The 18146-nt window shown below is 41.4% G+C and overlaps 1 protein-coding gene across 1 annotated transcript in view; it reads right to left on the minus strand.

Annotated features, from left to right (window-relative positions):
- Positions 1–9139: 9139 nt before the first annotated feature.
- The window catches only part of LOC137300164 (tumor necrosis factor receptor superfamily member 16-like), a 149541-nt gene continuing 140534 nt past the window's right edge, over positions 9140–18146 (minus strand). The window contains exon 6 of the mRNA XM_067969242.1: positions 9140–11486. Coding sequence (XP_067825343.1) covers positions 11182–11486 — 305 coding nt within the window. The 3' untranslated portion in view covers positions 9140–11181. The remainder of the gene's footprint in view (positions 11487–18146) is intronic.

Genomic DNA, 18146 nt, shown 5'->3' on the forward strand with positions numbered 1-18146 from the left:
TCAGTGATGTATTTTTGCCAAATGCAACAATTTCCTTTTCAAATCTGTCAATTTAGTGTCATATTAGGGGAGTTTTATATCGTGTGCCCAAAGTCCCTCGGAACTGGGTTTAGCCTGCCTGAACTCAGTTTGCACATCACTCTTAATGCTCGAAGACCCTTTCAAATCCATCAGTCTCTGCTGAATTCAAACCCAAGGTCCCAGAGGAGAGAGGTCAATGTTCTAACCTGCACCACACAATCCCTTGTAGATGTTATGATGAACCTTTATAAAACACTGGTTCAGCCACAATTTGAGTATTGTGTCCAGTTCTGGGCACCGCACTTTAGGAAGGATGTGAAGACCATAAGAGAGGGTGCAGAAGAGATTTACTAGAATAATTCCAGGGATAAGGGACTTCAGTTACATAGGTAGACTGGAGAAGCTGGGGTTGTTCTTCTTAGAGCAGAGAAGGTTGAGAGGAGATCTGATAGAAGTATTCAAAATCATGAAGGATCTATACAGAGTAGATAGAGAGAAACCGTTCCCAATGGCAGAAGGGTCAAGAACCAGAGGACATAAATTTAAGGTGATTGACATGAGAAAAAACTTTTTTACACAGCAGGTGGTTCAGATTTGGAATGCACAACCTTGAGGGGGTGGTGGAGGCAGATTCAATCTTGGCTTTCAAAAGGGAATTGGATAAGTACTTGAAGGGAAAAAATTTGCAGGGCTACGGGGATAGGGTCGGGGATTGGGACTAGCTGGATTGCTCTTGCAGCGAGCCGGCATGGACTCGACTGGCCGAATGGCCTCGTTCCATGTTGTAACCACTCTATGAGCCTATGATTTTTAGTCGGAGCTTTTTTGTGAAATATGTGAAAAATAAAAGAATTATTCTGATCGCAAGATAACAGGAACAAAAACAACAGATTTTATTCACCAGTTTTATAGATACCATGTGGACAATGTAAAGAGGTACTATAGACGCATTCAAACGATGCTGACGGCAGAACATCTACCGCAGCTGTTTGGCCAGGCATGAGTAAAACCAAAAGGAAACTGTTTTAATATATAACCTCAGCAAATAGAGCAACAAATCAAAAATGTATTGAATCACCATTGGATAGTTAGCATGAATAGTATTACTTTCGGATGCGTTTGCTAAAGCCACATCCTGCTTTCATTTGTTTTAAAGTCTTGTTTTTCAAGCTGACCTGTCTCAGGCAGGCAGTATATTTGAACTATATAGTCCGGCCATTGCAGAAAATCTAAGTGTACATGTGTCATTCCAATGTTTACCCCCCAATGCTGTAAATCAACGTTTGACAGGAAACAAATCAGGAGACATAGCTTACTTTATTAAAATGAGAAATAAGCTGGAGAAAGAAATTCCTCCCTTCTGTTTAATTCATGCTTTCAGGGTGGTCTGCATTGTTTACTGAAGGGAAAAAAAAGTAAATACTGTGACAGATAGACTGGCTCTAGTTTATAGTAAGGCCTGTTGTTGAATTGTTGATTTTCATAAAGGCCTCTCCTGCTTCTGAAACCTGCTTGGTTGTTGTGTTTGCAGTACAATGCTGCTCTGTTCTGATCAGACTTTTCCTGTAGATTCCTATATTTTTAAATACATGGATTACTGCTTTTGGTAAAGTAGTGAACAGTGGAATTTCATACAAATGTGTTAATGTAGAATCATAGAGTAATACAGCACAGAAGATGGCTATTTGGTCCGTTGCGTCTGTGCCAACTCTTTAAACGAGCTCTCCATTTAATCCCACTCCCCTGCTATTTTCCCTTAGCCCTGCATTTTTTCATTTTCAAATATATATCCAATTCACTTTTGAAAATTACTACTGAATCTGTTTCCACCATTCTTTCAGGCAGTGTATTCCAGGTCATAACAACTCGTGTAAAAAAATTCTCCTTATCTCCCTCTGGTTTTTTTGCCAATTACCTTAAATTCATGTCCTCTGGTTACCAACCCTCCTGCCAGTGGAAACAATTTCTCTTTATTTCTGTCAAAACCCCTCATAATTTTGAACACCAATATTAAATATCCCCTTAACCTTCTCTGCTCTAAGGAGAACAATCCCAGCTTCTCTAGTCTTTCCACATAACTGAAGTACCACATCATTGATAGCATTCAGGTAAATCTCCCCTGAACCTCCTCCAAGACATTGACATCCTTCCTATAGCGTGGTGCCCAGAATTGGACACAATACTCCAGCTGAGGCCTAACCGGTGATTTATATAGGTTTAGCATAATTGTTGATTTTACTAATATTGTAGTGTGGTTTCAACCCATTTCACTCCTGTACATACAAGATTTATTTCTTCATTGTGACGTTATACTATAACATGTAGTGTTTATAAATGTATTGTTCAGTCTCATTTTGGAGCTCACTTCCACTCTTCCAAGCTCTTTGCTTTTGCTTGTCTTTCCACTTCAACTGTTCCTCTCTGCTTTTTGTATTCCTGCTGTTACAATGGGAGTCAAAGAATATTACTGGCAGGAGGAGTAATTCCACCCACCGCTGCAATATAAAAAAGGTTCCGTAGTATAGGGAATAGATTGGTTCACATATCCAGCATAAGCTGGAACACACCATCTCAGTCTTCCTGGCTACCAATGAAATTTACAGCCTGCAGTTACTTGGAGATGGGTAAGTAGAAAAAGGACAGGAGGGAGGAAGAACAGGATTGGGGTCAGATGGGAGAGAAACAGATTGGGCAGGAGAGGGGCAGGGAACTATATCACATTGCAATCCTTTAGGATCTTGTTTTTCCCAGTTTCTTTCCTTAGCCCATATTTGGATTCAAAATCCCATAAAATATGAGAATCCCCTTGGGGACGGGGAATTGTGTTATATTAAATATTTAAAGATTTATTTTGACTGGTGCCATTGGCAGGATGCTCTGAAATTTGAACATAGTGTTTTGTTTCTAGTGTTGTAAACCGTCAGTACCTTTTATCCCTGAAAATAAACTCCTCAGTATCAATAGTCCATTAGGAAGATATTCATCTAGACTGATGGGTTGAAAGTGTCCTTTGTCTATTGGCTATGAGGGTCCTATGTGAAATAAATTTGGGTAGTCTTAATCTAGTTGTCTTATAACAGAAATCGTCCCTGAATCATTCAAGAGTACATAGTATGTCTGGTGTGGGAAATGGTAAAAGTAAAATACCCTGGAGCCCTTTTTGAAGTTAGGACTGAGACACATTGCTGCAAGAGAGTAAAGGGGAATTTAATCTAACCACATCTAACCTGCCGTCCTGGTGTTCAGGCCTACATTTCTCCCTCAACCAATGCCACCAAAAGCTGATTACTCATCTCATTGTTCTTGTGAGGTCATTGTTGTGCACAAAATGGTGTTCATCTGCATAACAACAGTGAAATTCAAAGTAATTAATTGCATGTGAAATGCTTTGGGGCGTTAGAAACAGATGTGATAAAATGTTATATAAATGTAAAACTTCCTTCATCTATTTACTCGGATGCTACCGGGACTTGATGGTTTGACTTTTAGGGAGAGGTTGGATAGGCTGAGACTTTTTTCCCTGGAGAGTAGGAGGTTTCGGGGTGATCTTATAGAAGTCTATAAAATAATGAGGGGCATAGATAAGGTCGATAGTCAAAATCTTTTCCCAAAGGTAGGGGAGTCTATAACGAGGGGGCATAGATTGAAGGTGAGAGGGGAGAGATACAAAAGGGTCCAGAGGGGCTATTTTTTCACTCAAAGGGTGGTGAGTGTCTGGAACGAGCTGCCAGAGGCAGTAGTAGAGGCGGGTACAACTTTGTCTTTTAAAAAGCATTTGGACAGTTACATGGGTAAGATGGGTATAGAGGGATATGGGCCAAGTGCAGGCAATTGGGACTAGCTTAGTGGTATAAACTGGGCGACATGGACATGTTGGGCCGAAGGGCTTGTTTCCATGTTGTAAACTTCTATGATTCTATGATTCTATATTTGGTCTGGTAATATTTGATTCTGACGCTGGGGTAGAGAGGGAGCATATTTTTGTTGGAGCCACCAAGGCATCAAGTATTGTCTGGGCAAAGCGCAGAGTGAGAAAATTAGGCGGGGAGGATTGCATGCCTGTAATGGAGTCTGCCTGCTTTAAATTAATGGAAGGAAAAGCAGATGTGCTCCATTATGAGTAGTTGATCCTCCCTACCTGATTTGCTTACTCTGCGCTCTGCTCGGGTAATTCTTTTGCCCAGGCAATGCTGATGAAAGTCTACCCCGAGGTGTCCGAAATGCAAACTAACATCCCTCCCCTTGATGAGCAGAACATACACAAAACGAGGCAACTTTCTGAAGCAAAATATATAAAACTTTTTATAATGCACGAGCTGAGCTGGGAGAGGAGGAAGAATATGAATCCTAACTTCAGGATCAAATAACCCCTGGCTGAGGGGTTATTTTACCTCAGTGCTATGCAGGCTGAAAATCCTCGACAGTGCTCTTACCTTAAAATATCATCTGAATAAGTCAAAATGGGATGAATTCCCAGTGTACCCAGTTACCTGTAACTACATATCTTTATCCAACATTGTATGTCTCTCTTATGTGTCAGGCTTGGCTCAATGGTGGAACTCTTGCCTTTGAGTCACAAGGTTATGGGTTCAAACCCCACTTGAGACCATGATCTAGGCTGATAACATCAGTGTGATTCTGAGGGCATTGTCAGACGTGCTATTTTTCAGAAAAGACATTAAATTGAGATCCCATGGCTGTTGTGGGACCTTGCTGTGCACAAATTGGCTTATAATGTGTGATAACATTATAACAGTGACCACACTTCAAAAGTACTTCTTTGCCTGTGAAGCATTTTGGGATGCCCGGAGGACGTGAAAGGTGATAGGCCAATGCAATTTTCTTTCTTTTCCATGTATCTTTTTCTCTTTATCCAGAAGAATGACAGAACAACAAAAGAGGCTTAGAAAGAATAAAATTAAGATGTTTTTCTAGATTGTAGAAATACAGTAATTACATCTGGTTGAGGCTGGTTACTATAGGGATAATTTTCCGAGTTGTGTTACTGATGGGGAGCCTCACCCACCAGCTGCGCATTTTGGCAAAGTTTTGTGCATTAAAATAGCTAGTTTGCTGATTCTGTCTTGCATCCTGAGTTTACAGCTCACCCACAAGTCTGAAGAACTACACGCATATCAATTATCAATGCATTCTATCAACTGTCATCTACTTGAACCTGAATGATCCACAGATCTTGTCTGTTCTGTTTCATACCTAGCATCCTAGTTTTAAATTCATTACAGCCCGTTACCAGGCTATTAATAGGAAACTAGATGCATCTTCTCTCCATTCTCATTTCCCTGCAGATTATTAGCTTTCTACATTGTCCTTGCTGTGCCTTTATGCAGGTAATTTTCTTGGAAAATATACCAGGTGTCTAAATATAGGAACACTACATTCAGGAAAATTCAACGGTGAACTTGGATTTGGAAACAACCTACTAGATGTGAGTTATCCAAGCTTTCACGCTCACAGAGACCCCTATTATATATGATATTACTCTCATGCTCAGTTCAAAAGCCCATTCCTGGAAACAAGTCTCACTCCCTATGAACTAAAGTGTGACATTTATATGCACAAAGGGATAATTTCAGTGATATGGTGTCCTAATTTGAAGCCTCACTTGTCTGGAAAAAGAAAGAACGTGCATTTATACAGTTCCTTTCATGACCTCAGGACGTCCCAAAGCACTTTACAGCCAATTAAGTACTTTTGAAGTCTAGTCACTGTTGTAATGTAGGGAAACACAGCAGCCAATTTACGTACAGCAAGGTACCACAAACAGCAATGAGATAATAACCAGATAATTTGTTTATAGTGATGTTGGTTAAAGGATAATTATTGGCCAGGATATCAGAGAGAATTCCCCTGCATTTTCTCGAATAGTGCTATGGGACCGTTTACATCCATCTGAGAGGGCCCTTGGTTCATCATCTCATCTGAAAGATGGCACCTCTGACTGTGCAGCACTCTCGCATTATGGCACTGCTCAAATCTCTGGAATGTGACTTGAACCCACAACCTTCTGACCCTAAGGCAAGAATGCTACCATTGAGCCACAGCTGACATACGAAACGTCCTTTTTAATTTCAAGGGGTATGTTTGCAGCCTATGCTACCATCAAGCAAGATTTTGCACTGAAAGCTTGGCATTGTTGAATTTATTCTAATAACTGGCAACTAGCATTGCCCAAGGTGCAAGTGAATTACCCTTGTTACTGTAATTTGCTCACTGGAAATGACACAAGCTCTCTCATGTTCTCCTAGTCTTTGGACAACAGAACAATATCAAACCATGGGTATTAGGCTAAAGTCTTTAAATCAGGTTTATTAAAATGGTGAGAAAATAAACAAAAGCCAGAAGGTGGAATAGTTGATCTTATTAAGTTGTAACATAAAACACATAATTCCCGGTTGCAAAGCAAAAGGGGCAAAACTTTGCTCCCAATTACACTGAATCTGGACTAGCGTCTATAGCACAAGACTTATATGTGAAATTGAGTCTACCCCATTGGGCCTTCATATGTTCAACTACAAATCAATGGACCAGAAGGAATGGCTGATCTGGCCAGGGCTGCAGATTATGGGGTAGATTTTCATTTGGCACTAATCTGGTGGGGTGAATTGCTTGCTCTTTCCAGAACCTGGCTGATTGTTATTCCATTAATTTCAGTGGAATTAAAATCAGGCAGGTTCTGCAAAGGGCATGGAAAAGTCATGGTCTAAATTGGGAGTTTAATTCGATTTTATGTTAAACTGTATTAGTGGTGCCTCCTCGGTTTGAGGGGACACTTTGCCTTTCTGTTAGGGAAACCCAGCATCACCACTATTGCTTTATTTACACATTTAAGTGACATCAATGTTAATGACATAATCATCAAGGTTAAACCTCCAAAGAACAACCAGTTATTTTTAAAATATTTTTCTTTATTTATTGAACTGCAGCTGCTGGTTATGGTTCTGCTGTTTTTATTTACAGCTATTCTAGATTGATCTTTTGTTTCTTAACCTGTCCCATTACCTCCCTCCTTGCCTTGTACCATCATCCCTTTTGTCATTTAATCACTCCTGCCCTCTACCCTATCACAGACCTTCCCTTTTGTTCTTTCCTTCCCTCCCCACTCCTCCCTCCTCCCTCTGCCCCCCCACCCTTTCCCTGGCTCTGTACTTGTTTAAAAACTTAAACTCTTTAACACCTTCCATTTATGACGAAAGGTCTTCAACCTGAAACGTTAACTCTGATTCTTTCTCCACAGACACTGCCTGACTTGCAGCATTTTCTGTTTTTATTTCAGATTTCCAGCATCCACAGTATTTTGCTTTTGAACCAGTTGTCTGACATTGAGCATCAGTAATGAGATGCCTAAAGTAGTCAGATGTTACTGAGTAGGTAGCAAGATGTTGTTCACAATAACTCCCGAGGGAGAGAGAGAAAAAAAGCAAAGAGCATGGAATCCGCCCCACCAGATTACCGCCCATGGAGTGAAGGTGGAAATCTACCTCTGTATTTCCCTACCTGGGCTTGGAGCTTTCAATCAATGATCAAATGATAATGTGTTTTTTTTTATTCGTTCATGGGATGTGGGCATCGCTGGCAAGGCCAGCATTTATTGCCCATCCCTAACTGCCCTTGAGAAGGTGGCGGTGAGCCGCCTTCTTGAAGTGCTGCAGTCTATGTGGTGAAGGTTCTCTCACAGTGCTGTTAGGTAGGGAGTTCCAGGATTTTGACCCAGCGACGATGAAGGAACAGCGATATATTTCCAAGTTGGGATGGTGTGTGACTTGGAGGGGAACATGCAGGTGGTGTTGGCTGAAACCCCCTGGTAGGTCAGTAATTAGCTGTGTCTCTGTAAAAAGATTCAAAAACCATGACAACTCTTGGCTGAAGTGAGCACCAAAGAACATTAATATCGTCCGATGATACCTGCATATTCCACCATCAGCCTTTAAGAGCCCTTTGTTGTATAGCTGGGAGAGCAGCGAGCAGGTGACTGAGATCTCTGAAAGTGTCTTTAAACTCCAGCTAGATAAGTGAATTTGGATTCTCTTCCAACACTGAGAAGCCAGGACAGCAGTAACTAATTGTAATTAAAGTGCTACTCTCACAGGTCTTAATAATAAGGATTTATATATAAATCCAAGAACAAATTTTCTGAGTTAGTACTACTGGCCTGCTGGTTGCATGTGTTGCACTATCACAAGCATGCTGCTCTCAGTTCCCTAATACACTTGGCTAACGGGCTAGGCTCACACCAGTAACATTAACTCAGAAAATTGACCTATCGTAAGATATTAAGCAGGACAGATTTAAAGTTTGTCATAGCCCAATTATAGTTTGTACAAGGAATGTAACTCCAAAATTGGAACGAAAACTGATTTCAAGAACAGTGATGCTCTACAGCTGCAATGACTACAATTTCTGGAGGCATGAGACTCTTAAACACAGTATTATTGGTTCTTAAATATGCATTACAATCTAATGCTGGGTTTGTATTTCACAATTGGTTCCCTAATAGTTAAGATATGTGTTTCTCTATTGTTATAGTTTTAGTCCACAGTGAACACTCAAGCTCACTACTGGGATCTGTGAAGAATTTCTTTAGTTCTTGGGCCAGGAATTTCATGGCAGGGGAGAGTCTCATTTCAAATGGAATAAATAAACTTCTATGGCATAATCCATCCCAACAAGAAGGAGGCATCAGCACAGGGCTGCACGGACAGCAGAAACAGAAAACCAGCCCACTCCCTTCCTTGTAAATAGTAAACAATTTTACAACACCAAGTTATAGTCCAGCAATTTTATTTTAAATTCACAAGCTTTCGGAGGCTACCTCCTTCCTCAGGTGAACGATCCGCATCGTTCACCTGAGGAAGGAGGTAGCCTCCGAAAGCTTGTGAATTTAAAATAAAATTGCTGGACTATAACTTGGTGTTGTAAAATTGTTTACAATTGTCAACCCCAGTCCATCACCGGCATCTCCACATCATTCCTTGTAAATAAAGGAGGCTGCACATAGACGAGAACTTTTGAGTAAGAAAATAGCTGGAGAAGCTCGATTTTACAAAAGTGCCTATATCTCAGTTCCCTCATGTCTGTGATAAAAATTCAATAAACTAGGTTCATAATATTGTTAACTTTATTAATTAGTAAAAGATTTAACATTCAGCAATCTGAAAGAAAATCATACATTTTTGACAAGACAATGGAGACCACAGATGGAATATTTAACAACTGATTCCCTAAAATTGAGAATGATGTAGAAATAGTGCTGCTATGTTTAGCAGTAAATGTTAACGTCTTTCATGCTGTATTTGGGTCCCTGACATTTGCTCACATTTTCAGCTGTCGAGGTACTTTCAAAAGTTTCCAGCCTGCTTTATGGCGTCCCTCTCAGCCACAGATGTGGGTCAGTGCCATGTAAGGCTTCCCTATAGCACCCAAAGAATGACTTTCAGCCAGCGATGGAGACTGACAACCCACCAGGCAGGAATAGAGTGAAAACCTCTTAATCTATAAAAAAAATAAAGTTGCCAGATTGACACCACTGGAACTTTTATACAAACCAACCAATTCAGAGTGACATGCTCATCCCAGATACATTTTTAAAAATTATTTCACAGGATATGGGCATCACTGGCAAGGCCAGCATTTATTGTCCATTCCTGGTTGCCCTGAGAAGGTTGTAATACAACTGAGTGGCTTGCTAAGATACTTCAGAGGGCACATTGGTGTGGGACTATAGTTACATATAGGCCAGACCAGGTAAGGACAACAGGTTTCCTTTCTTAAAGGATATCTTCATGAAGACTTGGGTCTCCGTTAGGCACTGAAGTTACAATCGTAGACCTATGAGCTGAGTATTGACTGCTGCCCTGTCTAAGCACACCTAACCATTTTCAATCTATTTCTGTTTGTAGACCTCACATTTTACAGCTGTACTTGGTTTGAAATATTGAAAGAAAATGGTGCATTGGCAAGGTAGATAAGAATAACTGGCATAATCAAAGTGATGCACAATCATTTAGACATTCTGCCTTACAGGGTTCAACATAGTGGCATTTCTACACTATTTTAAATTAACAACTCAATAATAAACCTTGGTCCTTACTGAAAAGCAGTGTTGGTAATTAGCCCACTGTTGGCCTAGAATCAGGGACAGTCACTAATTCAATTTATCAAGTGCTAAACCCACTCATTCTTTCAGCAATCCGATTACAGATTTATATTCAGAAGTAGAAATTATTTAGAACAGTGTATCTCATCTTGGAACAGAAACAGGAAAAATAATCTTCTATGTTTCAATTAAATTCTATCCTCCCTAGATGTAACTAAAATGGTTTTCAAAGAACAGGCAGAAGAAATCTGCAACAGGACAAATCACATTGCCCTCTCGAGTCATAACATCGGATCCCACTACTCCAGTTGTCTTGATCATTGCAATGTGGTTTGATTGTGAAGACAAATGATGAAGGTTTCCTGTGCTTGTTAACACTGCAACTAAACTTTTCCTGGCTATTTCAGTCCCTGATACTGAATCACAAATAGTCAGATTATTGTTAAAAATTCCAAAGTCATATAGCATTGCCTTTTCAGATAAAATTAATACGCCTAAAGTTTCAGAGACTTCACAGTGAAAAGACACACAAAAGTCCTGGACTAAGAATTAGCCAGACCATCTCTGGTAGCTTTGGACTACGCTAGAATTAGTTACACAAACACATATTTGGACACATGCGGAGGGGGCTGCTAACAATGTACAAGACTGTAACATACTTTTCTGTTTAGTAGAGTGCTGTAGCACAAAGACGATACAATGTCCATGCTTTGACATTTACACATATGTCCCGCTTAGCGCTCAGGTTTAATTAAACCTGGCCCATTTGAAAATGTGCACGTGATTTTTTTTTTCTAATGGTTACAGAAAAGATAAAATCCGACTTAATTACATGAAAGCGCTTTCAGCTTCTGCGGTACACAGTCACTTTGTAAAGGGGAGAAGGCAGGACAATACTGAAAGTTATGCATCAGTGCACGTAAGGGTGTTCTTAAGCATAGGACTGAACTCCCTTTTCCTTCAGACGTTCTGTAATATCCAATCTTTGTTTCCAATTCCAAAAGGAACATTCAGGAGAATTAAGGCCGCCGCTGACTTGTTCACTCTCACACAGCGGACGTGGCTGTGGGTTCGCTGCTGAGGCTTTCAACGATGTCGTCCCTTTTCATTTTTCGTAGAGCAGTGCAAAGTACGTCCGTGGTGGCAGAGTCCTTGGCCGACCAGTCGGAGAGGAGGGCATGCACCGGGTGTTCTTCCTGCTTGAAAGTGTCTATGTGTTCCTCGTTGTACCCCAGCAACCCAGCCAGGTTGCACCATTCTGCCTCCTCCTCGCAACTGTTCAGCAGCTGCTCCACCTCCTCCTGTTTGTGGGGAGGGAGGGCATTGTAAAGGCTTGGCTCCGCTCGTCCAGCTACAAACAGAAGAGAGACACCATTAAGTGACATAGCAGCGGTGAGGAGATACCTCAGCATATCTTTTCACATAAATTAAATCACAGTGCAGTTGTTTCATAGCAGATGTGTCTGATGCATGGGGAGGGTTATGTCATTCGAAACTAGACTTTGAACTTTTGGCTCCAGTTTTGTGTGCTGGCAATTATAATGGGAAGATGGCAAAGAGTTACAAACCAGCACTGGTGAGACAGATGAGTTAACACGCACACAGTTGAAATGACACATTGGAGCCATCCAATTGCTGAGGTAAAGTCTCCATCTCCATGTCAATCAACCCAGGATGGTCCCAAGTTCGATCCCCAATCTGTGGTTAGTCCGCTGACCCCAGTCAGAGCCTGTACAATTGGCTGCAGCACCTTAGGATTATGGAAGACAAAACTAGCTGAGGTTTCTACTCATAAAATGACCATCTGCCGGAGGTGTGCACCTGCAGACGTCGGGTGAGGAAGCCTCGGATTTTGCTGTGATGTCCTCCGCAGTTGAATAGCCAACCAGCATTCACTGTCAAATGTCATGCATGAATAAAGGCCACTTGGGTGAAGAACCAGAGGGAGAATGCCACCAGTGGAACCATACTGAAGTGGTGGAGTTATTGCCTCCAGGAAAGGAGGGACGGAAAAAATGAAAATGCTGAGGACCACTAGGTTAATAATTTAATGCCTACTGTTAATTCCACTCCCTTGTACAGTTGTGATCAATAATATTACTCCTTGGCCATTTCAGTGTTTCAAGAGACTAACTGTTCAAACCAAATATTCAAGAAATCAATGAAAGTAGAATATTAAAAAATCTATGAATTAAACTAAACAGTGGAATTTTATTATGACTTCCTCAGAACCAACACATCAGATGTGTTGATATTGCCAAAGCTTCTTTTAAAGATTTCACTTCAAACCATAAAACATCTTTAATCTGTTAATATTTATAAAAATCCAATACTCTTTGTTTTCAGATTTCACCAATTTTCACCCAACCTGACGCACCCACATAGCTTCCTGACACATCCACAAGTGTCCACAATAAGGTTATGGATAGCAAGGGCCTTGTTCGTGATTGAACAAACTTTCTGGAGGGAAATGTGAAGAGGAGCGGTGATTGTTGATCTGCTGGCAGTGGCGGATGGGGTGAGGAGGTTGGTGAGATTAAGCCACAGCGGGCATGCTGAATGATGAAGGTCGGCAAAAGAACAGAATGGGGCAGTTGAGGTTGCTGCTCGTAAGGAGGCAGCGACGGATACTTCAGAGAATGCCAACAGAGGATAGCTGTAGGCTTACCCATGAGTCCACAATTTTCAGGGTCAGAGGTGAAATTGTCACCAATTGAGCCAAACTGACAGTACAAAATGCATTTAGACCGACTCTTATAAATACAATAAAAACCACATTTGTGGAGAACCAAAGGCATTCCTGTAGCTTAGTTAATATTTTTTCAATACATTTTTGCTCGCAGCTATTGTTAAAGGGAATGTTCAAGTTTTCTATCATTAGTGGATGCATTTCAGGTGTATGGAACACCAGAAGTTCCGCTGCTTGGGGATAATTTTAACTTTTGGTGATAGTGTAAACGAGGTGATATCTACTGAAGTCAATGGAAAGGGAAATCGGGAGAGGTGTATAATGGGTGGCTGATCCGATATCGCCTGTTTACACTATCACCAACAGTTAAAATGTTAACCTATTGGCTGAGTGCCTATTACTGCATCTGTGTATAAACAGGATAATGCCAGTCAGTGTTTTATTATCAGCATGAGACCCGAGGACCGGTCTCTTGTATTTCATCTGACTCGAACCAGCCTAATATACATTTGCAGATAAAGTTACTTAATTTTCCACAATTAAACTTTCACCGAGTCAGATTTAATGAGACACTGGGCCTGTATTCTGCCAGCCCTCTCTGGCACAAGCAGAGCCTTGCGTCCAGCCAATTACAAGGTTGTGGACCCCATGCCAAATCGGGGATGAGGTGAAAGTTGCCTGGGTTTTGAAGGCTGGATTGACAGGGTTTGGAGCCACACCCTGAATAACCCTGCTTCAGTGTACTTCTTGTCAGCTGAATATTGTCAACAGCCTGCTCGCATCTGACAGCTATTTTGTATTAGCAAGTAGCCCGCTAAGTGGTTGGAAGAGGCCATCTGTTTTCAGTATGTGATTATATGCTCTGGTGTGCATGCTTAGGCACTTGATTGCAGAGCAACAAGACAGCGCAGCAATTTAATTTGCATTTAATAGGCAAGCTTTTCTGGTGTCTGCGCCTGACTAGCATGCAGCAATTTAAATTTCGTGCAAATGAATGTCAGAAAGCGTTGCACCTAAATTTCCTCTAATAGCATCAGATGTAGTTAAGGGGCAAACTGTCTCCAGAAAAGCCTGTCATTCCTGAGCTGCTATTTACGCACTGTCAGGCTCAGGGGGCAGGTTTGTATTGTCAAGTTGGTCTTTATTTTTGATATATCGATTTTTAAAAAAAATAATCAGGACTTGTTGCAGATTGCTGTTTGCCGGCATCACCAAGTGTAAAATACAATATTCAGTACTGTGCTATCACCCTCCCCTTTTGTAATTTGGCTTATTTGTAGGCAGACAAAAGGAAGTAATCACAAGCACCTCGATAGCTGCTGAAGAACTTTGCCTGGACATTTCCTGAGCCACATATTCCTGTTTTCCTACCACATAAGAAGAATCCCCTCTCCTCCTGACTGTACAACCTATCCCACCAGCACAGAGAATTGTGAGGCTGTGGAATTCACTTCAAGGGTCACTGGTTGAGGCAGAAACTGTGTCAACATTCAAAAGGAGATTGAATAGGTGGGTGAAGGAAAAGGAGAGTTAAAAAGATGTTAGAACAGGGACGAGTAAATGAGATTAGGACTATTTGCTCGCAGGGAGGGTAAATGCAGACATGGGCTGGTTGGGCCGAATGGCCTGTTTCCATTTTGTGACTTTCATGTATTTCCTAATATTTCCCTACGACCATTCCTCATACCCACACATGTTTTTTACCTGTTTCTCCACCAATTGCTTGGCACCATGGTGCCACCCTCTAACCAGCTCCCTGTAGGGTAGATTGTGCGGCACCCAGATTCCTGCTTGGGGTACTGTTTCTTTAACAGCGACGTGAGCGCATTAAAGTGAACAAGAGGAACAGAGACATGAAAATTTGAGCTTCTTTCTGGCAAAAATGGATTTCAGCACTTTAAAATTATAAAACTGTGACTGGTCACTGAATTACTTCACTTCCTATACAAGAGGGAAATAAACATGCTGGACGAAGAAGGCTCAACAAACTGATAAGAGCTGTACATTTTCAAGCCTGCCAGAAATGATTATATAGCTCTGTCCATCTGTCCCACCCCCCCACTCAACTCCCTGGCAAGTAGATAAAATTCATCAGACACTATTGTGCTGTCTCTAAGATCCTAGGAGTACCCAGACTTCCTCTTCCCTTTGACCTGCAATCAGTGGGTATGTCCCATATGTGCCTGTGTGCACCTGATATTTAAATTAAGCCCGACAGGGAGGTTGGGCACTGAGGTCATGCTCCCGGACAGCGCTGGATCAGCCCTTATATCATAACCAGTGCTGCATAAAGGTCATTCTGGTCGAGGGTCCCACCTGAATTCTAAACCTTCCCTTTCTCTTTCAGAGATCTTCTGTGTGGGACTTCAGTTATGTGGAGAGGCTAGAGAAGCTGGGATTGTTCTCCTTGGAGCAGAGAAGGTTAAGGGGAGATTTAACAGAGGTGTTCAAAATTATGAACGGCTTTGATAGAGTAGATAGGGAGAAACTGTTTCCAGTGGTGGGAGAGTCGGTAACCAGATTTAAGATAATTGGCAAAAGAACCAGACGGGAGATGAGGAGAAATCATTTATATGCGGCAAGTTGTTAGGATCTGGAATGCACTGCCTGAAAGGGTGGTGGAAGCAGATTCAATAGTAACTTTCAAAAGAGAATTAGATATATACTCAGTAAGGAAAAATGTGCAAGGCAGTGGGGTAAGAGCAGGGGAGTGGTACTAATTGGATAGCTCTTTCCACACAGGCACGATAGGCCGAATGGCCTCCTTCTATGCTGTAAGATTCTATGATCCTATGATTCGATTTTCAGCCCTTTCTGTTTTTATTTCATATTTCCAGCATTTGCAATTTTATCTTTTTATTTCTAAATGCTAATTGTAGTGTAAATTGAAAGCGACTTGTATTGGAAGACCACGGAGTCAATAATATTGTCCTGGAATGCACACGTGAGGCAAGAAGCTGACCTTGCACCATAATGCAAAGTCAGTGCAACATGCATATCTTTTCAGTGCTCCTGGAACTTAGTGCATTGGTGCATTGGGAACGGCCGGAGGTGGGGAACGAGATGAGATTTCCAATGTAAGCAGCTGTCAAAGGGCTGCTGGCTGGCCTTCAAGCCGTCCTGTTGGAGGTGAAATAAAAATGGTTGGAGGCCAAGTTACCCCTTCCAGTGCTGGTGTATTAGAGGTCCTGCAACAAAGCGTGGTGCTATTTGGAGGAGATGGAAACCTGCCATAAATAATAGCCCCAATTCAGCATGGATGGAGGTAACAGAGTGTGTAAATGCAGTCTCATCTTTGGCCTGAACTGGGGAGTAGTTGACCAAGAAATTTTCTGGGCTGCCAAGGTAAATATGCAATTATGTGGCTGCAAGTTAATATGTTGCCTTGTCAAGCTCCTTTATTGCTTGTCACTGCACCATTACAGAGGAAGGATACAGTGCACTTTGCCCAACTGTTCATCTTTCTAAATGCACAGGAATGCTCATGTCCTTCTGTGGCATGGTGTAGTATTGCCATTTCAAGGTGTTGAATGATTTACCAATAAACGTGCCAAGTAAAAAGCACCAAGTGCAATGCCAGCACAATGCTGCATGTCCACATGCTCACATATGGTGATTTGTGCCCTGCGCACTTTTGTGGCGCGCATCTTCCCTGCCATTCCCGTTTTAGGCATGTGTGCCCCCCTTTCTATCTTCTTGCAGGAGAAGGTTGTATATAACAGGAGGTGGGGACAGGGGTTCATCCAACCTGCAACTCTTGGTTGGTTATGAGGAGGGTGTTCTGGAAATTATGGGTCTGAAGGCAACAGAGGGAATGAGGGAAAGGAGGTGGGAGGCCTTCACCAAGCTCATTGTACAACACACCTGCAACACACACTGTTCAGGTTAATAAAATGCAGTATCATTGGAACTGAAATGTGTCATGAGACTTCATTCGAGATGGGCCAGAATAAGACAGTTGGGGAGAAATACAACTGTATTTATGGATCCTGATATAAGGTTCCGTGCAGCGGCTGAGATGGTTTATTTGGACAGAGTATGGGATACATGTGCAGATGACTGTTGTTCATTGAAGGTTTCAGGCACTTAAGTGAGTAGGTTGTTTACTGCAGCATTCGTTTGCACTCGAGCTAAGTGACCATTCAGTTGGACGGTTATGAGCTTTGCATTAATTTAAATTATAAATGGGTTCTGAATGAGCCTTGCACACATTTTGTGCGTAGGCTCTAAGTGCACAAAACATTTCAAGTCATATCGACATGCACAGTGTGCATTGTGTGCCATGAACTCCATTATCAGCCAAAAGGGTTAAGCATTTCATGTGTGAACACTGTCATTTTTTCTTAAAGGGACAGGAACATTCAAATTAGTCCACATCAGTAACATTTCAATTCTGGTTAATGTTTGGTGTCCGGTGATGACTAATCATTTCCAATTTCTGTTGCTTCTTCATTTATGCCAACTCTCATGAGTCAAACATCCTGACTCACACCAAGACTTGCATGGTTCCCATGTTAGTTGTGGCTGTAATTTTGTGTTTTGTTAATTGTGCTGAGTTTGGATGTTTGCAAACAAACTTGAGAAGATTGGTTTGAGCTTGGCTCCATCAATTTCATAAATAAATAAATTATATTCATGTAACATGCTGTGCAGAAGCTGATTTTAAAAATATTTATACCAGCCAAAAATATGAATATAATTGCACAAAGCAACATTCAGTGACATAACCCAGCTCGACACATAGTGACTTTCTTCCTCCGTATTTGATGAATTGAGAGTTAACAGCTCCCAATTCATTGGAGTTGAAACGACTTCCAACTATAATACATTGAAATACATTCAATTTTAAGTAGCCTTGCCTTTTGAAATAATTCACAGAACTCTGGAAGGTTTTGAAAGATGACAATTATAGGATCAGTTAATTGACAAAGGCACAGTTGTTCAACATAGTTAGACGCTTCACCACAAATAAATATGTGCATGATCAGGAATGCAGCTGAGATCGGAGACGCCGGGGGTGAAATTAAACATGGGCGGGGATGCAAAACAGGCAGTATCACCTTGGTCACCTATTATAAGCTCATGTCCAATTTAACCCCTGCTGAGTTTACAAAGTTCCTAAACAAGTTAAATAGGTAAACCCATTGACAGAGTTATTTCATTGATCAGGGGACATGGGTAACTGCCATTTGGAATTGAACACTCCATAGCATATGTACAGTTGCTCAATAATACTTAAGGAATGGATTCACCTTTGCTAAATAGCATGAATGAAAACAACTACTATTTAATCACAAGCATGCAAGTCTGAGTGTGAACAGG

Source organism: Heptranchias perlo, chromosome 30 (genome assembly GCF_035084215.1).
Source record: "Heptranchias perlo isolate sHepPer1 chromosome 30, sHepPer1.hap1, whole genome shotgun sequence".
In the NCBI taxonomy this organism is placed as follows: Eukaryota; Metazoa; Chordata; class Chondrichthyes; order Hexanchiformes; family Hexanchidae; genus Heptranchias; species Heptranchias perlo.